At 50.2% G+C, this 24,120-nt stretch overlaps 1 protein-coding gene and 1 long non-coding RNA gene across 3 annotated transcripts; one reads left to right on the plus strand and one right to left on the minus strand.

The window, feature by feature from the left end:
* Nucleotides 1-608: 608 nt before the first annotated feature.
* LOC142437371 (uncharacterized) lies at nt 609-6,927 on the minus strand. The gene is made up of 4 exons (XR_012782197.1): nt 6,799-6,927; nt 6,057-6,184; nt 3,880-3,981; nt 609-1,036 (listed from the first exon to the last, which is right to left on the minus strand). It is a non-coding gene; the product is annotated as an uncharacterized LOC142437371 (long non-coding RNA).
* A 301-nt stretch (nt 6,928-7,228) lies between these two features.
* Nucleotides 7,229-23,505, plus strand: ATF3 (activating transcription factor 3). Of its 2 annotated transcripts, none has more exons than XM_075530121.1 (4): nt 7,229-7,423; nt 16,054-16,297; nt 19,472-19,579; nt 20,499-23,505. In XM_075530121.1, the coding sequence occupies exons 2-4, from the start codon at nt 16,058-16,060 to the stop codon at nt 20,688-20,690; spliced, it is 540 nt and encodes a 179-aa protein (XP_075386236.1). In that variant the 5' UTR covers nt 7,229-7,423; nt 16,054-16,057; the 3' UTR covers nt 20,691-23,505. The 2 variants fall into 2 exon arrangements, with proteins under 2 accessions (XP_075386236.1, XP_075386229.1); XM_075530114.1 differs by having other exon boundaries at nt 7,230-7,405.
* The last annotated feature ends 615 nt before the right edge of the window (nt 23,506-24,120 follow it).

Consider the following 24,120-nt stretch of genomic DNA (forward strand, 5'->3'; position numbering starts at 1 on the left):
ATAGCCCTGGGAATCGGTACCAGCAGACTGAGGGGACTACCTGCCTGGGACCATCACCTTTCTACAGGGCTGCGGTGCTGCCTAAAGCAGGCACAGAGAGTGTTTGCCTGAAGCAGCAGGGAGAAGCCTCGCTCAAGCTCTTCTGCCCTTTATCCCACACTGCCTGGACTCTCTGTTCCTAGATGGGAAAACTAAGTGGGTGGGGATGTAGAAGGAAGAGGGAACAGGGATCAAAGGAGAAGCCCCGTGGGGAAAAGTGCCTGCAGGGTTTGTTTGTTTGTTTAGGATATTTGGAAAGAGGGAAAATGCACAGGAAGTTGGTCATTGGAGGTCCTTCCGTCTCTACTGTACACTGGTCAGCACTCACGGAGAAGCCAAGGTAGGGTTTTTTTCTTCTCTACACCAAAGATTCAAATTTGCATTTACTTTCATCAAATACTGGCAGCACCCTAAACTAGAAAAACAAGGAAATAATTGAGTCAATCACACGACATCTATCGGCCACTAAAAATTTACAGTTAGAAAGTCAGGATAAATGTTACCTCTGGGAGAGGAAGAAGGGCTGATGAAAGCAGGAAACAGATTCTCCATACAGGTGGGTGGTGAATTCTTTATTTGAGAACGCAACTGTTTGTTTGGTTATGTGTTGTGGTTTGAGCTGTGTCCCTCCAATACGTTAGAAATCCTCACCCTCAATAGTACACTTGTGAACGTGATTCCAGTTAGCAAAATGACGCCTTTTATGTGGCTCAGAAGTGACTGACTTAAAACACATCCTACAGTTTTATGGTCTGATTAACCTAACAAAGAAAGGCACAGAAGGAAGCAGGAAGGGCTGAAGAAGCAAAGGAGGGACCCTCCCCAGAGCCAGTGCCTGGAATTCAAACTTCCAGCCTCCTACAAAAGAGCCCTGCTGATGTCCTAGGCTTCTTCTTGGGTTGGCAGACACTCCGCCAGAGGAAGATGAGGTCTTCTGCTGCAGTACACCCACAGGGGGGTTCTAGTCTGCCCTGTGAGCCAAAGTTGAATGAGCCTCCTAATGTGAGAAAACACATTTGTTTGTTAATATCACACACTTTCAGTATTTTTGTTATAATAACACTAAGGAACTAAGACATGGCTAAAAATGAAAGTATGTTTTATAATCATGTGTAGGATGTATGAGTATGATGTACTAAGGGGATTCAAAACATTTGTGGAAAGACAGAATACAAAGAGGATTTTACGTTTCCATGGACTTTTTGAAGCACCCTTGTGTTTTGCAATACTTACAATGAACTACTTATTTTAATTAGAAAAAAAGAGTAACAAATACCATATACTATCCAGGGCAAGGCACAAATGTCAAATTCCCATCTAATTTTCATAGGCATGAGAAAATAGACTGGAGTGAAACATGTGGATAATTTTTTCTTTTATTTCCCCAATTTTTATGTTGTCAACACACACATATATATACTTAGAAATTTTTCCCAAAAAGAATTTTTAAAAATATAGCTCTTTTTATTTAATTAAAAACTACTCTTACATTATCTCATTTGATGCCTATAGCCACCCTGTGTGTGTGTGTGTGTGAATATTCATTAGTTTCATTTTACAGATGGGGAAACCCAGACAGTGTTCATGACTTACACTGTCACTTGGGCAGTTAGCGGTAAAGTTACAGGTGGAGTCTCTTGACTCTTGTTGGTCCCCTGCCCCCTTGGATGTCCAGGCCCCCCCCTCCCCCAGGAACACTTGTGGGTGTTCATGGCTGTTAATGATCAACTACACATACCAGAAGGTTCTCCAAAGATGCAATGCCTGCCTGGGATGATTCATTGTGCTCCTGTCTGACACGTCCATGGGGGAAAATCTTAGAAATGTTCAGAGGCAGAGAGAGTGTAGCTGAGAACCATGAACTGTGTTTGAGGATTGGCTGACAACCTTTCTCAAGTCCGCTTTTTGGAGAAGGGGGATTATGAAAATTGGGTCTCTCCATGTCTCATCTAACACGTTTTTTTCTGATGCACTCTCCCTTCTTCTCTTAGTTGAGCCGGGAGACAGCATCACCTAAGTTTGCAGTCCAGGGAACCTCACTTCAGAAAGGGGTAGGGACTTAGCTAGAGGGAGTCCCTTGAAGGCAGCACCAGACCAGAACCCCAATGGCCCGCTCCCCACTGCTCTCAGTCCACAGCACTTTCACTGGGCCATTGGGGAGGGGGAAGCATTGGGAAGTGTTGAGGAGGGCCCAGGTGTGAGGCCAAGTTTCTGTGGCCAAAGAGCAGGGCTGTCGCTTCCAGGTTTTCAGCCTGAGGACCATGTTTCTGTGGAGTGTCAATCCTACATGATGTTCAACTCCATCCTTCCCTGAAGAGGAGGACAGAATGAGCTCTGAGAGTTTGAGGGGTACCCCCGGGAAGCCCTCCCTAATTCATAAATAGTGAGACTACTTAGGCTGACTGTGTCCCCCTTTCTGCAGTAATCCTCACAGCCATGTATGAATTAAATGCTGTCATTCATGTCACCTTTCAGCTAAGGAAATGTGAGTCTAGAAAGTGAAATAACCTTTCCAAGGTGGCACACCTGCTGCATCCTGAGTCCAGAACCAAAGTATTGTGTTCCACACTTTTCCCCTGTGAAAAGCTGTCCCTTTGTTCTCCAAGAAGCCTGGGGAGGTGGGTGTGGGTGTGGAGGGGTTGACCACACCCACACTAAATTCACTGCCTTCAAGTTATCCATAGTGACCGGACAAGACAGGGTAGAACTACCCCTGTGGGTTTCTGAGACAAATTTTTCTTTTCTTTCTTTCTTTTTTAAAATTAGGGGCTCATACAACTCTTATCACAATCCATACATTCATCAGCTGTGTAAAGCACATTTGTACATTCATTGCCTTCATCATTCTCAAAATGTTTGCTCTCCACTTAAGCCCCTGGCATCAGCTCCTCATTTTCCCCTCTCTCCCCACTCCCTCCTCCCTCATGAACCTCCAATAATTTATAAATTATTATTTTGTCATATCTTGCACTATCCGAAGTTTCCCTTCACCCACTTTTCTGTTGTCTGTCCCCCAGGGAGGAGGTTATATGTAGATCCTTGTAATTGGTTCCCCCTTTCCACCCCATCTTCCCTCCACCCTCCAGGTATCGGGTATCGCCACTCTCACCACTGGTCCTAAAGGGATCATCTGTCCTGGATTCCCTGTGTTTCCAGTTCCTATCTGTACCAGTGTACATCCTCTGGTCTAGTCAGATTTGTGAGGTAGAATTAGGATCATGATAGTGGGGGAGGGGGGAGGAGAGAGGAGGAGAGGAAGCATTTAGGAACTAGAGGAAAGTTGTCTGTTTCATCTTTGCTACACTGGGCCCTCACTGACTGGTCTCCTCCCTGAGACCCTTCCTTAAGGGGATGTCCAATTTCCTACAGATGGGCTTTGAGTCTTCACTCCACACTTCCCCTCATTCACAATGATATGAATTTTTTTCTGATGATGCCTGATACTTCATCCTTTCAATACCTTGTGATCCCACAGGCTGGTGTGATTCTTCCATGTGGTCTTTGTTGCTTCTGAGCTAAATGGCCGTTTGTTTACCTTCAAGCCTTTAAGACCCCAGACACTATATCTTTTGATAGCCAGGCACCATCAGCTTTCTTCGACACATTTGCTTATGCACCCGCTTTGTGAGATAATTTTTTATAGAAGTAGAAAGTTGCCTTTTCTTTCTCCCTTGGATCTGATGGTGGTTTCAAACTGCTGGCCTTGAGGTTTGCAGCTCAATGAGTAGCCACTATGCCATCAGGGCTCCTTAAAGTACTGCTGGTAAATTGGCAATCTGTACACTCAAATGAACTTTACAGAAGGGGTGAGCTTCAGAGAGAAGACTGAGGACACCTCACCTCATTCTTGTTTGGAGGTCCAGAAGTGGATCAAGCCAGGTGGACTGGTCTACTAGCTCTGGGCTGCTTCCTTGGCTGAGTTTAACTCCAGTTTCTGAAGCCCTGAAAGCAAATACAATCATCCAGGGTTGGAGACCAGAATCATGGCTGGGGAAGGGGGGAGGGGTTGGACAGGGGCAATGAACTGTTATAAGCTTTAAATATCTCTTGGGCTGTGTGTGTGTGTGTGTGTGTGTGTGTGTGTGGTGGTGGTGGTGGTGGTGGTTTGCTGTTGGATCCCTGCAATGTTTTGGTGTTTGGACTTGGTTGCCACGAGTAGGCTGTTTTTAGCTGCTGAGTTCCTTCCCCTCCTTTTTAAATTTTTTCCCCTTCCTTTTGCACATGTCCCAGCACGACGTCGCCAGTTCTTATCACACAAAGCAAAACACACCAGGGCAGATCTAAGTCCGGATTCCCCAGGCAATTCTCCAGCGAGAAGCCTCAGCAAAACCTTCAAGTCTCTGCTTCACCCTTTACCAGGAAGGATTAACCCCTTCAGTACCCCAAGCCAGGGAGGCCGGTGAAGGAGGAGGCGGCATTCTTTCTTTTTGCATAGAGTCGCATTTTGGTCTGAGGAGCTTGTCTTGCCCCTGCCCCCGCACCACCACCTCATCGATGGGACTGCCCTGTGTGTAAGAATGTGGAGATGGGTGGCATAAATTAAAATCAGGATTAAAGAGGGCACTCAGATACAGATCAGAGGCATAGAACTTCAGGGAACCTTCCCTTCCCTCAATCTTTCTCCATTCAGGCAGTAAATCACAGTTCTTCTGGGGTAGGAGGCGGCCTGGAGTTGTCCCTGGTTTTCCTTGGATCAGGGTTTTATTCATGTGGGGGTGCTACTTCTCTGTCAAGATCCCGATCACGTGTTCAGGTTTCCTTAAGGGGAAAGCGAGTCCCGAAAACGTGGATAGTGATTTTGCCCAGGGGTGCCTTGGAGAATGAACCCAAAGTACGAGTTTAGTAGAATGAAACGAGGTTTATAAGAGGAACGGAGGCATGAAGTGAATAAAAAGAAACCGACAGCATATTGCGAATGCTTCCCTTCTCGATTACTCTTTCGGAGCTCTGCTTTGTGCTCGCTGGCCTGTTTAGCGCTCCCCCCACCTCCACCCCCCACCCCACCCCCCACCAAGTGAAGCTCCCCTTGGGCTAAACCTCCGCGGATCTGGCTGGGGTGTATTACAGGAACCACAGTTTAAACTGTCATCTTGATAGATTGCTGTGGGCGTTTCAGTGGAAACAAGTGAAAAGTGTCCACCAGGCCCTCCTTGTTTTCCTTGATCCCAGTGCGGTTTATTCCAGCGGAGGTTGGGCTGATAACGGAAGGATTTCAAGTAACTTCCATTGTAATGCACACACGTTCCGTGTGCGCCAGCTGTGCAGACACGTCCGGAGTTTACCTGCCAGCTCCGTAGATGGAAAGGCAGGGTGTGGGGGTGTGGAGCTGGGTGTGCGAGGGGGTGTGGAGGGTGGGGCCGGGAGAACCGTTACCAGGGCGAAAAGTAAAGAAAAACACCCGCCCCACGCTTCCTGCGCGACGCGCCTCGGCAGCCTGTCAGCTCCGGCACAGAATCCCCCAGGATCCCGCATGGAATCCCAGGACAGGGCGTGGGGGGATTTAGGGGCCACCATCCGTGTTGTCGAAGCTCCGGGTGGGTGAGGGGTTCTAGGTGAGGATCTAGCCGGTGAGCTAGGAGCGAGATTGCCGAAAATTCAGCTATCTGCAGCGCCGGGATCTCTGCCACCCTCTGAGCGCCCTGGCTTGACTGGGAGCAAGACCCCAGACTGTCAGGACCGCAGACAGCCTAGGGATGCAGGTGCCCTAAGTTTGGGTGGCAGAGGAGACCCCGGTTCCGGGGTCGGGGGGTGGGGTGGTTCTGAGACACATTGAGTATTTACCCCATATTATTAGTCTTCCACCGCCTGCCTCCCAGTAGGCTGGTGGAAGCAGGTGTTTCCGCCCTTGGCACTCCCGGGCCGGCGCGGGCTTCCCTCCCAGGCAAGTTCCAAAGGCCGGGGACCACACTTGCGCCCACATCTGGTCATCTAGGAATGGGTGGAAATGCCCCTGGTTCTGCTACAGCCAGAGCCCGGAGAATCGGGCTCTGGGGAATCGTTTAAACGTTCAAACCCACTTGTATCGAGGCCTGGGCTCCTGTCTGGAGACTTCACCGCCTCATCCCGACGGGCGCTACACTGCGGGACCCCGTTCTGATGACAGTCTGCGTCGCACGTCAGGCCGTCCAATCCTTGCTCTGTCCGTCTGCGCTCAGAAAAACACGAGATAGGTGAAGGCTTATTTCCCCTAAACATTCACGGGGGCCGCGGTAACACCTTCCCTCCCTGCTGGCCCTCAGTGACCCAAAGCCCCATCTCTTTTTCCCCTTCTCCCTAAGCTGCGGGGCTTCGGCGCGGGCGCCGGTCCCCGATTTCTCTAGTTCTCCCGTTTTTCCACGCTCTCCTGCGTTTCACGGAGCAACTCCCTGTCCGTTTCAAACATTTTGTGCCGGTTTAGAAACAGCGGATGGACGCGGTCCCGCCCCTCGCCGCCTCGCAGAGTCGGGTTCCCAATGTGCCCCAGAAGTTTCCGCGGGTGCGCCGGGTCAGGAGCGCCCGGGCAATGGATGCCCAGGAACTGGGTCCGTGGAGCGCTGCCCTCCGCGTTGGGGGTGATCGCCGCGACTTCGCCGGGCTCCGGGGGCGGCGGTCACGCCCGACTAACGGTGTGGGGTCATTAGACAGTGACTTTGGACACCTCTCCCCCACTCGATCTTCCCCGAGAAGGCGGAGGTGGGCGGGAAGTGGGACACTTTCCTGAAGCTCCAGAAAATGACCAGGCAGGTTATAGGAAGCTCCGCGCCCCGTTCCCGGCCTCACCTAGTCTGGGCCGCGGCCGGGATCCGCCCCCGCCCCTCCCGCAGCCTAGCGGAGGGACGGATGCCAGCGCGGTGGAGTCATGCCGCTGGCTTGGGCACCATTGGCTCATGCCTGGAACACGCAGCAGCGAGTACGCTTATCTGGCGGCCCGCCCGGGCAGCTCGGGTCCAGATTTGGGGAAAGAGGGCGGGCGGGTGTGTGTCCCGGCGTGAGAGGCAGGGAGCACAGGCCCTCCCCGAGCTTGCGTCACCGGGCCTCGCACTCCACCCCCCACCCCCGCCTTCGCCCTGGCCCCTCCTCCACCCCCTCCCGGGGGGAGCTATTAATAGCATGACGTCAGCCCCTACTGAGAACGCGTAGCAGCGGGCCGGCTGCCAGCCCGGGACTATAAAAGGGGTGATGCAACGCGCTCCGAGCCACAGTCGCACGCAAGCAGGCGCGCCCCGTCGAGCGCTCTCCGCGCGCTGCCGCCCCAGTGGACCCGCCAGCCCGCGCCCCGGCCGCGCGTCCTCGGCGCACGCCCTCGCGCCCGCCAGCCCCAGCCCGGCGCGACCCGGCCGCCCTCGGGACCCCGGCTGCCGCGAGCCGAGCCGAGCCGAGGCAGGAGGTGAGCGCTGGAAGCCGAGTGAGTGAACGCGCCGAGGGCGGCTCGCTTTCCTTACCTTTGCTGCCCCCCTAGTGACCAGTCCCCCGACCGCGCCCCCAACCTCCCGCTGGACCAGCACTCTCGGGGCCGAACTTCTCCCCGCCGCCGCGGCGCTGCAGAAAGTTGCGCGAAAAGGGAAACAACCAACTTTCTCTTTTGACTTGGGGCGCGAAAGCTCGCCGCTGACGGCCAGGGCGGGCGCCAGCTCCGCGCCGACCTCCGAGCGCCGCGCCGGTCCGCTTCAGGCGCTGGCTTGCCCGGCTGGGAGCCGGCGTGGGGAGGGACCCCAGGCCTCCCCGGGTCTCCGAGCCGCTCCTTTCATCGCCAAGTGCCGGGCCCCTGGCACCCCGGCGCCGCTCCTCCCCGGGCTCCGCACGGGGCGCGGAGGTCCGGCACTCGCGGAAGCGCTGCCCGAGGCGCCGGCGGCGGAATGAATGGGGCCCGGGGTGGGCGAGCGGGAGGCGCGGGAGCGTCCCCGGGAGTGGCCCTGCGCCCCCAGGGGCTTTCGGAGGTGGGACCACGCGGGGAACCCGGAGCACAAGTTAGTTGGGATAAGTTTAGTGACTGCGAGCGTTCGTGTCGCAGTTCTGCCTCCATTCTCCCTTCGCTGGCTCTTCTCTCGCACCTGTGATTCTCGCTCTGGGATCTTTCTGGTCAGGTGCGCAGAGTTCTCGGCTGTGGGTCCACGGACACTCACCACGGGGAGGTGAGCGTGCAGGACCGTTGAGAAGAGGCCGGCTTTGTGGTGGCCGCAGCCCGGGACCTGCGGGGACCTAGACGCGCCTCTGGTGCGCTGCTTGTGTGCGAGCTCCGGGTCTGGCGGTCAGTTCAGTTCATCGCCCATGGGCTTCCTGGGCTAAGACTATCAACTCCTAGAGTAATGTTATCCAAAGAAAAGCGCCATGTGGGCGCTGGAATGAGGACGTCTCCAAAGTCATCGGCCAGTCTTCCAGGCAGTGGGGAAAAGGGAGTCTTTCTTCCCAGCTTTCGTTTTTTATTAGGTTGGTTCTCCACCTGTCTCCACCTTCTCTCATTCATCCGTCATCCACTCATTTCCCTTTCTCTAAATCAGCACCCCACCACCACCCATTTCACTGCTTAAATCTCCTATGCTGCCTTACAAATAAAACCAAACCCGAACCTATAGCCATCCATTTCAAATCATTTCAACCCTAGAGGAAAGAATGGAACTGTTCTTTCGTTTCCAGGACTATAAATCTTTGACAGGACAGACAGCCTCATCTACGGAATGACTGGTGATTATGAACCACCGACACTGGAGTCAGCAGCCAGACACTTAACTGCTGCCCCACCAAGCTGGAAAATAAATAAATGAAACCCCATCCAGTTGATTCCACATTGTAGAGAGCCTAATCAGGGTTTCCAAGGCTGTAAATCTTTAGAGATGCATGGAACCTCAACTTTCTCTGGAGGAGCAGCTGGTGGATTTGAACTAACCACCCTGCCATGAGCAGGTCAACACTTACCTGGAAGTGCCCCCGGGCTAGGAATTGAAAAATCCTTGATGAAGCTCTGAACACACACACACACACACACACACACACACACACACACACACACACTCTCTCACACGCATGCACATGCACGTTAGAAAGTGGTTATTTTCTTAGCGCAGCTGTTTCACTGAGGGTGTGAGAGACGTTTCTCCCTGGAACCTGTGGCATCCTAATAAACTGAAGTAAAAACTGGTACAGCTACCCTTCATTTGGAGTTAGAGTTTGTTGTAGAATGCTGCTGCTACGTGCGATTGATCGGGATCGAGGAGGCTGCAGTTGCTATTGTCTGGATCACTTAAAATAGAGATGGATAACTTCTTTCTTTCCCTTGCTGCCTTTCTGTTGCAATTTCATTTTCTCTGTCACCAGTGTCCTTTTAGTCTCTCCTCCTTTAGCCTGACCAGCCAGCACCTCTGTGTTGGGGACCAGGTGCCCAGGGTGGCAGATCCTTCCCACACCGGACCCACTGGTTCTGTCTCTGGTGCCTTGTTGGCTGATCCCTCTGAGGGTTGGATCCCTGTTGGTGGTAGAACAAGAAGAGCAGCAGATTGGTGGGCAGCAATTTGGCTCGGACTGACCACTCACCAAGCTTTATGGCCTTGAGGGGTCACTTTACCTTTCTGGAGCTCAGTTAACTCAGATACCAAATGAGGATCTGACCTAGAGGACTCGGATATTGGGAGTTCTGTGGTTCCTGTTGGAATAGAAACCATGATTTGTTCCATTGTAAAGTGGTAAAATTAGCTGGGCATGGAACAGGGTCGGTAGCTTCCAGTGTAGCCCAGCCATGGGAAGAGCAAGGATACCATGCACAACCCCTCTCCCCAACCTCCCAAGGAGAAATGGTTTCATGTGTAAGACACTGGTTATCTTTCCAACACGCAGCAGTGGAGACATGCTGGTGCCAGAAAACTGTGGGGTGGAATTTACCTGGTGTGTCAAGAACCCAGAGGTCAATCAAAGTGAAAAGAGACTGTGCTGCCCTGAGTGTCTGAGGGCTGCAGCTCATTCCTGACTAACGGACTCAACTGCACTGACAGCTAGAGCACCAGATCTCCCTGAGACGGGGAAAGTAGAGGCAGGAGTAATGATGGGTGCCCAGTGTGTGTGTCAGTCTTCTGTCTACCTGCAGGAATCTTATGGGATCTTCCAGACAGCTCTGTGTAGGCAGTGGGGCAGCCAATATTGGGCTCATTTTACAGACAAGGAGAATGAGGCCTGGAAATTATGAAGCAGCGTGTTAGTGGGTGCATCGTTTAGGGCTTCCTCTCAAGTCCTAAATCCCAGCTTTAAAATCTTCACAAGCACTGAGCAAAAGGGTTATCAGGGAGACCTATGCTGATCTGCCGTAAATATCCCTAGCCAACACACATGTTGGTGCCTTGGGTGTTGGACTTGTTTCTGAGAGTGTCTTGGCCTGCTGATTCAAACCAGTGGCACCAGTTCCCGCTATCAGTTCAGGCTTTTGAGATAGGAAACGTGTGCTATCTACCACTCTTCACTCTGCTCGTCCATTAAAAAATCAGGATATTTTAATATCGTCTTAGCTATTCTGGTGGAGCTCTGGTGGTGTAGTGGTTATGAACTGAACTACAATCGGTGTGATCAGCAGTTCAAAACCACCAGCAGCTCCTAGGGAGAGAGACTGGGCTTTCTACTCCGTCTGAGAACCCACAGGGGTCCCTATGAGTCAGCATCCACTGATGGCAGTGAGTTTTGAGTTTTGAGAGTTTAGCCTGAGATAGAGGAAGTGCATGCTGGCTTTACTTAGTTTGTGTTGCACTAAATATTTAGGTCAAGTTATATTTCGGATGGTGTCTTTTGACCCAAAGATATATTTGAATAGTGCAAATTACATGACCTTGAAATTTTCCACAAGTATCACTTCACCTTTATTAGTAACTGAGTGGCAGGTGGTTCCAAATAGTTATCTTTAAAAGGGACTAGAAATAAAGAGTTCCTGTACAATAAATAAGGAGCCCCTGGTGGCCTAGTGTCTCACTGCTAACCACAAGGTCAGCTATTCGAGCCACTAGCGGCTCTGCAAGAGAAAAGCAAGACTCTGCTCTCATCAAGATTCACAGCCTCAGAAACCCACAGGAGAAGTTCCACTCTGTCCTATAGGGTCGCTATGAATTGTAACCAATTAACTAGGAGTGAATTTGGTACGATAAATACAGATTCACATGTTCTGAGACCCAAGACGTCAGCATTCAAACTTCCATATTAAAATTAAAATATTCTAGTCTCATAAGATGGCACAACTTCTCCTGTGCTTAGAAACTCTTAAAAGTTAGATTTTTTCTCATAAAGAAGCTTAGAGTCAGCCTCACCTTTGAAACATTTAACACGAGTTATCCATTGACTTTTATGTGTTAAAATGTATTCCAAAATGTTTACTGTGCAATTTGAAGAAGAAAAATTTAGGTCTTCAAAATCATGATGAAAATGGCTCCGAAGGCTTACATTTTCGGCTCTATAAACTGCCCTCATTCCTTCCATCTAGGGGCTTTTTTCGTTTTCTTTTTTCCGCTCTTCTTACCAGCTTGGAGTCTCTGTGCAGAGTGCACAGCCTCCCGTACCAAAAAGAAGACATGCCGCCATCTCACCAATTCTAACGTGTGCACAGAGAGGCTTAGGTGTCCAAACTTTTAAATCTTTTGTAGGCTGCAGAGTGGTCAGTTTCGAACCACTGACCCTATGATTGGCAGCTCAATGTATAATCAACTAGCCACCTTGAGTGCATACAGTTTCCCTCGGAAGTCCTTCAATACCTAATTATTTTTCAAATATTTCTTACCTTTTTTTTCTTTATCCTGTACTTTCTGGGTCTGAATTCTTCTAGTTAAAACCAAAATGATAAATTAGTATAACTTAATAGCTGAAAACATAATGGAACTCCATAGCTAAGAAACAAGAGTGGATGCAGTCTAGCCAATGCAGTGGTCTGAATCAACACCCCAAGTAACCCCAGGAACAAGCCTGAAAACCAAGACAGCCAGAAAAAAAAAATTGGGGGGGGGGTGAGCGGTGTATTTTGTGAGTAGCGCTCAAGGGAACGAGATAAAAACTAAAAGTGAAAAAATTGAGTGACTGGTCAGGAACGTTTCACTTTCTTGAAAATGATGAAACTGCTAGTGATAGGACAAGCACTTCTGATTGGAGGGGAGGAGGTAGAAGCCAACCGCAGGCTATCTGAAGCAGGTCTGGACAATTTTAAGATCAACTCAGATCACCTAGCAGATCTGAAGATAACTTGGAGCATTTTGTTGTGTGCTGTCTGAAAATTTAGCTCATTTTCCTTGTGGGGACACAGCCTGAGTTTGACAGGCACCACATTTTAAGAGAATCTCCGAGAGACTTGCTAGAAAGTATCCTACGAGGCTGGGCTGCAGCCTGGTGCAGAGAAAGCCCACATTTTCACAGATACAGCCGCTTTGTGTTCGGAAGGACTTTAAAACATGTTACAAGCCATCTCTGTCCCCAAGTGAGCCCACCCCATGGCGTTCATAAAAAACATTCCATACCACTGGCATTCTTCTGTTCCTTTTATCAGGACTGCTGACTTTACATGGAGAAGGGGAGGAGGTCGAAGGAGGCCGGCATCTCAAACAGCAGACCCCCAAGCCCCGAGCGCTCATTAATAAACTGGGCAGAGGGCCGAAATGGCCCTGTGCTCAACTGCAGTGGAATTCAGAGGACCCATATGGAAGGGGCCAGCCCAGCCTCCCCACAAAGGCCAGCCCAGTGGTAGCACGGAATTCCACCCCTGAACTGTTTGGTTTTTAATAAACTTGAAAAGGGAGGGAAAGCTTGAATGCCTGGAAGAATCTTAAGATGCTTGGCCTGGCCTGGTTGGTTTTTCAGAGAGGAGTGTCCCCCGAGCATGCTCCGAGTCTAGGATTACATTGAGAGGCGACCTGCAGTTCTGACTCAGGACCTTGGGCTGTGGGAAGAGAGTCCATATATGTGGGGTGTGGGGGCTCACCTTCAGAAAGTTCATGGGAAAATGGGATGAAAAGAGAATGACATTTGTCCATGAGCTTTTGGAACCCCCTTTATATTATCCGGTTTTCTTTGAATAATGAGTGGCATTTGTTGGTAGTGGAATTCTCGCCCCTATCAAGATCCACCCAATCTCCCCAGAACCTCTCTCTGCCGGAGAGCTAGCCCTGGCCTAGAAGGACCCCTGGGTGATCGCAATAACAGACCTCCGCTGTGGAGAGTCACGTGGTTTTTGAAACTCCTCATTAGACTACCAGGAAAAGTTGGGTGATGGCTATGAGGCTTCCTTAACCTCACCCCAGATCTGCTGTTGTTGAGCTCTTTCTGACGCCTGGCGACCCCTCTGCGTGGTGAAGACTGAGCAGAACGCTCAGTAGGGTTTTCTTGGCTGGACTCTAACAGCAGCGGGTGGCCGGGCATCTCTCCCACAGTGCTGAGGGGAGCATTCAAATTGCCAGCTCCAGGTGACTTGTGAAGTGTGAAAGGTTTGCTCTCCCTGACCCCCCTTGACAAAAGAGGATGAAGAGAAACGGCTGAGAGGATAGATGGTTTTTTGGCCAAGGAATCTTGATGTGGCTTCCAGCCTTTGTCTTCTGACCCCAGATGGGGAACTTTGTGGATAAAACCCATTTAAGCATACTCCCAGGATGTTGGCAGCATCCCGAGTGCATATCCGCACTCAAAAATATCAGCAATTCATTAGCTAGAGCTCAGGGTTTCCCCTGGCTCTCTGCTTGTCTTCCCTCCATTGCTTTATTCCCAGCTCCTTACCCCACTTCCTTACTGCCTTCTCCAAACTTTGCTCTGGCTTTGTTTGCTGTCATTGGAACATAGAATAATATTCTATATCCTATAAGTTATGGGCATGTGCTATGGAGTCAAATGAACTTAATTCCAAGCCCTGACTCGTCCTCATAGTAAACCCATGACTTTACACAAATAATCTGCCCTTTCTAAATCTCAGTGACCACATCTTTGGGTAACTGGGGCTAGTGCCTCACTCACTGGGTTCTGGTGAGGACTCAATGAGATGATATGTAGAGGTTCAGGGTATGAAGATGGCACGTGTTAAATATTAGAGAATTGCCAGAGGACTTGCTGTTTGTTGGCTGGACTTACTGACCGTAGATCACGGCCTGAGAAAGACCGTCCAGTGGACTGCCTGCCTGCCCAAACAGCCTTCACATGCATCTCCCCCAGTGACTGTAGAGATGGGGGAATGATTCCTGCTGGCCTCGTTTTAAGGAACAGCTCTCTGTTTGAGGGTACACATGACAAGGAAAGATTTATGGGTGACTGAGTTCCCTAGTTAAGATGCCTTGGTGATGCAGTGAGTTAAGCATCCACCTACAAGCCAAGAGGTCAGCAGTTTGAACCTACCAGCTTCTCCGTGGGAGAAAATTGAGACTTTTTACTCCCACAAAGATTTCCAGTCGTGCAAACCCATAGGGGCAGTTCTAGCCCGTCCTAAAGCGTTGCCATGAGTCACAGTGGATTCGATGGCAGTGAGTTTGACTTTTTTTTTTAAGTCCCTGGGTTGTGCAAAAGGTTACCATGCTCGTGCTAAACACAAGGTTGAAGGGTCAGGTTCTCCCAGAGCAGCCCCAACAGAAGGACCTGTTGCTCGGCTTTGGGAAACCCTACGGAGCTCAGTCTCTGATCCGGCTCACAGAATCAACTCGACTGCGAAGACATTCCAAATGGGAACTGTGGAACTAGGACTGTGGTTGTCCCGTTCGGCTCTCTGAGCTGTGGCGTGACAGAGGTTTCTGTTCATTCCACCTGCCCTCTCCCCACTTTCAACATCCAGTCAAATGGTTGCTAGCCAGCCCCGAGGCCTTGTGAGCAGACGGAGCCAGGACTCCAGAAGAGGGGATGGCAGAGCCCGCCCTGTGCTGAGGAGTGCTCAGCCATTTATCGAATGGAGACGAGTCTCAGAGGTGACTGGTCCCAGTCACATCGCACCTTCTCAGCAGTCAGGCCCGGGTCCACGCTCTGTCCCCAGCCTAAGCCCCTCCCTTTGCCACAAGACTGAACAACGAATACCGCTCAGATGCCCCGTTCCTTGGTCCTTCACTGACTTGGTGTTTTGAGTCACCAACTTTAAGAAGAAATTCTTCTACACCAGGCCTAGGGAGAAGAAACCGTCACTGTCCTCCTTCTGACCAACTTGGTTTGACCTCCACAGAGAGCCAATGCAGAGAAATGTCTGTTACCTTGAGGACCCTCACTCCCACCCTTGCCCGTTACTGCCAGTCACTGATGGGTTCAATTTGATTTCTGATACCTTCTAAGTGTCTTTTGGAAAAAGGAGTCTGAAGATGTAGCTACAGAATAGTTCTGCTGATTACAAACAACAACAACAATTTACTGCTTTCAGGCATCTGCTGGCCCAGGTGGTTTGTGATTGAGTACTAACCTAAAGGCTAACAGTTCAAACCTACCCAAAGATACTGCAGGAGAAAAGGCCTAGTTATTTGCTTCCTTAGAGATCAAAAAAACCCAAAACTCACTGCAGTCGAGTTGAGGCTGACTCTTAGTGACCCTCTAGGACAGGACAGAACTGCCCCTTTTGAGTTTCTGAGACTCACTCTGTACCGGAGTAGAAAGCCTCATCTTTCTCCCGAGCAGTGGCTGGCGGTTTTAAACTGCTGACTTTGGGGATCGCAGCCCAAGCCATAACCACTAGGCACCAGGGCTCTTCTCCTTAAAGATTACAGCCCAGAAAACCCAAAGGAACAGTTCTACTGTCTGACATATGGGGTTGCCAGCTCTCGGGACTTACTGGAGAGCAACTAGCCACAGGAGTGGTGTTCAGAATGGTTTGGGGCTGTAGCTGCACAGGTGCACACCAGCAACCGAGGTCAGTCCTTCTGAACTTCAGTCAGGCCTCTGACTGTCCTCATGGGGCTGTATACTTTGAGGATGTTGCGTCCAGGATGAGTGTGGCGTGGAATGGAAACAGCAGAAGCAGGGAGGGCAGTGGGACTTCCTGTGGGTGTGGGCTCTGGGATAGGAAGTTGTGGGGTGCTGTGGTCTCCTGTCCCCAAACCAATGTAGCAGCTTTGGTTTTTGTGTGTCTTTCAGCAAAATGATGCTTCAACACCCCAGCCAGGTCCCGGCCTCAGAAGTCAGTGCCTCTGCCATTGTCCCCTGCCTGTCCCCGCCTGGGTCACTGGTGTTTGAGGATTTTGCCAACCTGACACCCTTTGTCAAGGAAGAGCTGCGGTTTGCCATCCAGAACAAGCACCTGTGCCACCGGATGTCTTCTGCGCTGGAGTCAGTCACGGTCAGCGACAGACCCCTGGAGATGTCAATCATGAAAGCTGAGGTAGGTTCTACCACAAGTGTACCTACTTAGTGCACACCCACCGCCTGCCAGGTATGCTGTAGACCAGGGGTCACAGACATGAATAAGACAAACAAAATCACACCCTCTGAGAGCTTCCCTTCTCCTGGGAGGAGGCATTGGTACACGAACTAGGTAAATAAGGAATATAAGAGGTCAGCACAATGGAGGGAAATAATGCAGGGAAGGGGTTAGGGAGGTATGGGTGGTGGGTGGGCTTCCCTGGCACAGTCACTGGAGAAGGAGAGGGAGGGAACCCCGTGGGCATGTGGCTGAAGAACAAGATGAAGCATCCTGGGAGGCAGGAGTGTGGCAAGATCCTTGTAAGTGTTTTCAATCACCTCGTGTGGGAGAAGGCCAGATGATGAAAACCGAAGAAGAGTGGAAGTCTATGAATTCTGGTGTTGGCCAGAATGTGCCGTGGATTACCAGAAGAACAAACAAATTCGTCTTGGCAGAAGTACAACCAGCATGCTCTTCAGCCAGAATGGTGCAATTGCATCTTGCGTACTTTGCACACAATACTGAGAGGGCCCCGTCCCTGGAGAAGGAGACCAGGCTTGATAAAGTCGGGTGAGCGGAAATGAAGAGGACTCTGGACAGGATGAATTGGCACAGAGTTGCAACACCGGCCTCCAACATCCCAGTAGTTGCAAGGATGTTGTAGGACTGGGTGATGTTCTGGTCTTTTGGGTGTTGGGTCTCTATGAGTCAGAACAGACTCAATGACATCGAACCACAATAACAAAATAAGGGATTTGGAATAAAGGGATATTTCTGTAGACTTAATTGACAGGATCATAGCCATGGGCTCTATATATCGTGGACCTAACCAAAAAGACTTAAGCTTTAAAGGAAGTTGATTAATAATCAAAGATGGGGGTGGGGGAATAATGGCTCTTCAGAGGACTGATCTGAGGGTTAATGGCATGACATTGGTTCTGGGTTGAACAGAGGGCCTGGCTGATATTTGATGTTCAGTGAACGGCAGCTGGGACTACTGCATGAACCATAGGCAACACTGAGGCTGTGCCCCAGTTCTCCTGAGAAGAGGGCACGAAGGTGCAGCATCCCCCACGATGTGTGCATTGATGGCCAGTCCAATAATGCACGGCGCATGGCAGGAGGCGGTGGAAGCAGCCGGATTCCCGTGGAAGGAGGGAAAGCCTTCTTGAAGGACATTTGGAAGCTTCTCCAGGGAAGCAGCCCGCAGCCTGACTTATGGAAACACGCCTCATCCGTTCTGACGCTGCACTTGCCAAGTGGCATTGGGATCGCAAGTCCATGAAGTAGGTTTTCCATCTGGGAAGAGAACACGCTTGATGGTGCTTGTCCCTTGGTTCCTGGAATTCTCATTTTTAAACAGAGACATCGAGCCTTCCGCCCAGGCCAAGCAAAGTCGTCATTGTCTAAAGAGGAATAGGCAGAAATCCAGGATCTCAATGCTCTTTTATTTGAAGTGTGGTTCTTCTTATTTCTGACTTTGGCAGCCTCAACCTTCACTCACTCATCCTTCCCACTGGACTTCCATCTCTAGTCACTGGTTCTAGTGCTAGTTCCCCACTGTCCCTCAGGCACAAAGCAGACAGAGGGTTACTCTCTGAGAATCTCCACACCTGACTCAGGGAGGGGACCTAGGCCTGTGAGATGACTCAGTGGGGGGCATGGAGGGTATTGTAACTCACCACCCAGAGGTGGCACCCACCTATAATGCCAGTTGGGTTGGGAGGGGGCTTGGGTTTTTTGTCAGGAGTTCCACGAGCGTTACCTAGATTTGAGTGGTATGTGCATGGACTTGGCAGGCAAAGATGGTGTTGTCCTTGGATCATAAACATACAACCCGGATCAAGGAAGACAGGGAGGTGATGGCTTCGTGATGTCCCTGACATTGTTTCTTTGCTCCAGCAGGGGCACATTTACAAACCGAATCGCTTTCCTGCTCTGTGATGGCAATCAGGACTACTATCAATAGGCATCAATTTGAATATCAGACTCAGTGTAAAATCTAAATGTGTTTCTAGAGTAGATTTAAATTTTTTTAGTAGATTTAAATTTTGATTTACTAATAGTGCCAATACAATTTCATTTCTAACGATCAGTTTTAAAATGCTTTCAATATTCACCCTAAGAGTGTCCCCTCTATCTTTATAGAGGGGTTTACAATGGAAGGCTAGACCAGTGTTTCCCAAAGTGGGCAATATCACCCGCTGGGGGCACTGGAAAGATCCAGGGTGTGTGTGTGTGTGTGTGTGGGTGGTGGGGGGCGGGCTGCAAAAGCATATATGTACCCTTGATTCTGGATTATGGACTGTAGTACAAATGTTTTTCATTGCTGGGGCCACTAAGTAATTTTTGTTTTACTGAAAAGCGAGTGGTTTCCAAACTTAGGCTAAATAGATTGGGGGAATCTATGCTCTAGAACCGTTTCCCCCCCCCCTCAGGTTCGTTTATGTTAGGGGCCCCCTGATGTTCCAGTTTCACAGGCAGTAAAAAGGCAGTGAACTCGAGATGGATGGCATCTCTTGCTGGCGCTGCTGGCTACGTGTTGTTGGCCTGAAACCTGCAGAGTCCAGGTTCAAATCCACCAGCTGCTTCTCTGTAGAAGGATGAGGCTGTCTTCTCCCATAAAGACGTGCAGTCTTGGAAACCATACACAGTCTTGCCAGGAGTTGGATTCAATCAACGGCATTGGGGGCTTTTCGGTTAGGTTTGGGTTTAAAGATCCCTTGGTTTATAATGGTATGAACTAGACTACTAACCAAAAGATTGATCGTTTGAACTCACCTAGAGGCATTGCAGAAAAAAGGCCTGGCAATTTGCTTTCCTAAAGGTTCCAAACTCAAATCACTGTCATCAAGTTGATGCTGACTACAGGACAGGATAGAACTGTCCCTGTGCATTTCCAAGACTGCGACTTGGAGTAGAAAGCCCCCTTTTACTCCCATGGAGCAGCTAGTGGTTTCAAACTGCAGACCTTGTGGATCGCAGCCCAATGCGTAACTACTGCGCCCTAAAGATTACAGCCAAGAAAACCCCCTGGAGCAGTCCTAAGTATGGCACGTGGGGTCGCCATGAGTCGGAATTGACTCGACAGTGGCAGGCTGGGGCTGGGTTTGGGTTTGAGTTATTCAGCGTGTGCCTTTTGGGGTTCTGTAGGTAGCCCCTGAAGAAGATGAAAGGAAAAAGCGGCGACGGGAAAGGAATAAAATTGCCGCTGCCAAGTGCAGAAACAAGAAGAAGGAGAAGACGGAGTGTCTGCAAAAAGTGAGTGCCTTTGGCCAGTCATGCCCCACCATGGCTCAAGGCCGCCCTTCTCTAGCCTCAGAAAGGGAGTTTATTAAAAAAACCCACTGAAAGTGTTTTCCCGAGAAGGACCTAGTGTTGGTAGCAGGAAGGCCAGTTGCAGAGGGAGAAGGCAACACAGTCTATCAGTACCATGAACGTGACCCTGGGGGTGTGAAAGGCAAGTGTGAGGATGAAAAAGCCACAGGATCACTTGATGCCCACATGCCCCCTCGCCAGGGCCAGCTCCCACACAGCCAGTCTCTAGGCTGAGACTTGCCAGTCCGTTAGGGAAGCTTCATTCAACTGGTTTCCTGAGAAAATGAACCTGGCAGCCCTCGTTTGGCTGTGAGAAGCCTTTAACTAATTGCGTCACAAAAGTGATCTCTCTAATCTGAAAGCCGTGGCTGCACTTCCTTGGTGCTCCTGTCTAGTCTGAGATCCGCCGGCTCCCCTACCTGAAGGGTCGTCAGAGGAGCAGGCCAGGTGGGTCAAGAGACCAGCCTGCCAGCTCTTTCTTTAGCTGTGCCCCCTCCCCCACATTGAACAGACGACGGCAGAATCTTAGCCCAAAAGGCCTAGATGTGAACTATTGGGCGCCACCCAGAGCCACTACCCATTGTCACCCACAGAGTCTCAACCTGGTCCTGATGTAGAAACTCAAGGGCATCGCTGAGGAATCCCCCAGGTTCCAAGACTTCTCCAGGGTCTGGATTGTCCCAGACCCTGGTACTGCTTCCCAGCTGTGGGCCATCACAGTGCAGGCAGCCGGGTACCCTTTGCAGGCAGGCCCCTGCTAGAAGAAGCCTTCAGGGGCCCAGGGGTTCCCCTGCCACTTGGTCACCTGCTCTTCGCTAACCTTCTGGCCCTGTTGCTTATGCCTTTGTTGCTTGTGCCCCAGGAGTCGGAGAAGCTGGAGACTGTGAATGCCGAGCTGAAGGCCCAGATCGAGGAGCTCAAGAACGAGAAGCAGCATTTGATCTACATGCTCAACCTCCATCGGCCCACGTGCATCGTGCGGGCCCAGAACGGGCGGACTCCAGAAGACGAGAGAAACCTCTTTTTCCAACAGATAAAAGAAGGAACATTGTAGAGCTGAGCGGCCATGGTATGGGGGCAACTGGGGAGTCCTCACTGAATCCTCCCTTTAGACCTCAAGGCCCTGAAGCTATTGGAGATCTGACTTCCTGTGCACCTCTAGGGTCTAGCAGCAGAGACCCACGGAGGCGGGAGGCCCGAGCTGACTGGGCTGGGTCTCTCTGCTCAAGCACCAGAACAGACTTTGGACTAGGGCAAGTGCGTGTGTGACTCAACAACGGGTTTTAGGCTCTACCATCCTGGCCATTAGTAGATGCTCTGGGAGGCCCCTGGTTAGGGTCCTGCTTGCCTTTCATCCGGATTCCACAAAAACCAAGAGTCCCACCATGTGGATTCATGCAGAAGTACTTGTGCCTTGGGTGCGTAGGGCCACCGCCTCTGCTGCCACTGTCACTTGTCAGGGAATCAGAGAGAGAATGGCAGTTGGTGACCCTGTGCTTTCTGGCAAAGATGCTGTGCGGCACAGGAATTACCGTGTGCAAGGCATTCATTTCAAAACAAGGCATTGCCATGATGATGTGTTGTGCACAGCACTGGGGTGACCTTTACAGGACTTTTCTCAGATCTGGTTTCTGAGCGTTTGGGGAGCTGTCACGCCGGGTGCTGTCTGTCTCACAAAGTGTCCAGGGGTCCAGAGGGGCTCGTCAGCCCCGGAGAACAGAACTCTCCTGTGGGCCAGCACCATCGGGTTCCTTTTCCTTGGTTGGCCCCAAGGCATTAACGTGAAATCCATGGGGGTAGTGTAATAGGCGGAGGGGGGTGGGGCCTCTGTTACAAACTCTGTCAATCATCATCATAAGAAGGACGCTGAAAGGAAAAGCCACCTTCCACGGGGCCGGGATTCTCTGGGTCAGGAGGTGTTTGTGGGCCTAGAGAGCCAGACAGTTCCGTTTTCCTTTTCTTGTGGTCAAAAGCCATGGGTCAGTGGAGCCATGTTGGGAGCCAGGTGATGCCTAGGCATTGCTGGCTGTTGGTGGCATTGAAGTTGTCATTTAGGTCTTTTTTAAAAGTCGGACCCAGAGCATTTGCCACTGTGAGAAGGCACACTGGTCACCAGGACTCTGGATCCTGTCTAACTGTTAACTGAAATTCCCCAAGTGTTTACTCCTCTCCAACGTTATCAGTACTTTTCTCTAAGAGACATACTTATTGATCGCAGTACTCTTAACCTGTCGGTGTGATAAGTAGTGGAACTAAGATGCAGCAGACTTAAGGGCTGTGCTGATTGCTTTTAGGCAGAATGGTCACAGGTTTAGGGACCCCCTTCTGCTCCCTTCTCCATTTAGAGGTCTTTATTCTCAGAGGGTCATCCTTTGTTCTTTGGAATGTCATGAAGTGAGATCATTGGCCTCAAAGGCACCCGATTGCTCCATTTCCCATTGATGAACTATGGGGTGGTAGAACAGAATTTTTGCAAATAAAATTGGATTTGCTAAATACCTCAACTATCAGTTTCTGTGCATGTGCAGACACCGTTTGTTCAACCTAAAACTTCAAGGCCTCCCATTCTGCCTGAGAACTTCTCTCAAAGTCTTCGTCCCTTGAATGGCGTTGATTAGAAAGCTGAAAAGGGGTGTGTGTGTGTGTGCGTGTGCGTGTGTGTGTGTGTGCGTGTGTGTGTGTGTGTCAAATGTGTTATTTCTAATATCAGAAAAGAATGAACCAGCGAGGGAAAAGGAAAATGGATCAGCTGGGTGCGATGGTTTAAAGAAAGCATAATGGCGCGTTGTGTGGCATCCTCAGGCCACACTATAACCCGCTGCTGTTAGACTGCTTCTGATTCTGGCTCCTGGGTTGGCTCAGAACTGCTGTGGGACAATTCAAAGGTTGCTATCTTTTCGGCAACAGCCTGCCTTGGCTTTCCCCTGGTGGATTGGAACCCCTGATGTTTGGTCAGCAGTCAAGCACTTTAACCATTGGGTTTCTTTAACAATACAAGCAGGCTCCTTTGCTCTTTGCTTATGCCCACCCAGACAGCTCACACGTCAGACATGAACATGGACTGTGTGGTCACCGACGCCATCAAAGACCTCCCTCATTAACCATCAGAGTTATCCACACCCACGGGTTCCTTCGCCTCGTGCATTTGTGAGTGAATCCTTGGCATTTTATTACCCGGGACACAGGCGTCATACTTTTGCTGCTTTTAATACATACCAAAAATATGTTCCTCATCTGAAGAGTCGAGTGAGCTTGGTACTATTCACCACAGATTATTATAAAATAATCTATTTTGCTGGTCTACCCTCTGGAACCGAGGGTAAAAAACACACCTGTAGTGGATTGAAGTGCTGGGCTGCTAACCGACAGACTGGTAGTTTACATTTACCAGCCTCTCTGGGAGGAAGAAGAGGTTCTCTGTCCCCGTAAAGGTATCTAGCCTCAGAAATGCTAAGTCGCTATTCTGCTCTGTCCTAGGGGGTCGCTGTGGCTCAGACTCAGCTCAGTGGAAGTGGGTTTGTTGGTTGCTTGCTCTAAGGACAGGTTAGAAGTACCCGATAGTGTTGCCCAGACTGAAACTTTATGGAATCAGAGAGTCACGTCCTTCTTCTGAGGCATGTGGGTTCAAATCGCCAAACTTTTGGTTAGCAGCCGAGCACTTTATCACTGTGCCACCAGGGATCCTGGGTGTGGGTGTGGCTGCCACCAACCACTATGAAATTCAAGGCGATTTGTACCCCACCATGGACAACAATGGATTTGTGAGGAAGGCAGATGTTGGGATATGGGGTCAGAACAATGAATCTGAGGTATGCACTGTTTATGGTTAGAATAACTGTAAGTTCTTTTTAATAAATGCAATATACATATTTGCTTTCTGTCGTTATGTTTTGATACTTTAATAATAAAATGTTTAAAGGATGATATGTATGTATGTCAAGTTGTTTAGTTCATCTTATTTCACGTCTAAAGGAGATGAACAAGAGGGAGATCCAAGAGAATAAACTTGGATGGACTTCGTCCAGAATCCACTAGTCCACCATCCAGTGTGACAGTGTCCTTTCACTGAGCTACCTCCTGCTGGGTGCGGTCCTCACAGTGGTGGAACAAGGAAAAGACACCCCACCCCCTCTAGCTTCATCCTGCCCTTCTCTTTCCCTAAGATTTGGCCTGACACCCCTTCAGAGTGAAAACCTTTCTCTATATCTAGCTAAGTTTTATCTATCCATCCATCCATCTTATTCATACTGTGAAGTATAACACACAGACACAGGGGAAAACATGCAGAACACAGGTGCACAGCCCACCTCCGAACAGTAACCGTATCCCCAAAGCCCCCGTGTATGTGGCCCCATCTTTCCTTAAACCTCTGCTCTCCTCTTGGCCTGGCCAGAGTCTTCAAAGTCTGCTTCGTAAGGTGTGAAATCCAGTTTCCTTTGTTTTTTTCTTTTGTAATAATGGTAGTCTGTGAGATTGACTCACTT

Source organism: Tenrec ecaudatus, chromosome 1 (assembly GCF_050624435.1).
Source record: "Tenrec ecaudatus isolate mTenEca1 chromosome 1, mTenEca1.hap1, whole genome shotgun sequence".
In the NCBI taxonomy this organism is placed as follows: Eukaryota; Metazoa; Chordata; class Mammalia; order Afrosoricida; family Tenrecidae; genus Tenrec; species Tenrec ecaudatus.

What these genes read in the sequence shown, in the direction of transcription:
- ATF3 (XM_075530121.1), top strand. Translation starts at nt 16,058, where the DNA reads ATGATGCTTCAACACCCCAGCCAGGTCCCGGCCTCAGAAGTCAGTGCC. An exon ending in TGTCAATCATGAAAGCTGAG is followed by an intron (nt 16,298 to 19,471) that starts GTAGGTTCTACC and finishes GGGGTTCTGTAG; the next exon opens with GTAGCCCCTGAAGAAGATGA. An exon ending in AGACGGAGTGTCTGCAAAAA is followed by an intron (nt 19,580 to 20,498) that starts GTGAGTGCCTTT and finishes CTTGTGCCCCAG; the next exon opens with GAGTCGGAGAAGCTGGAGAC.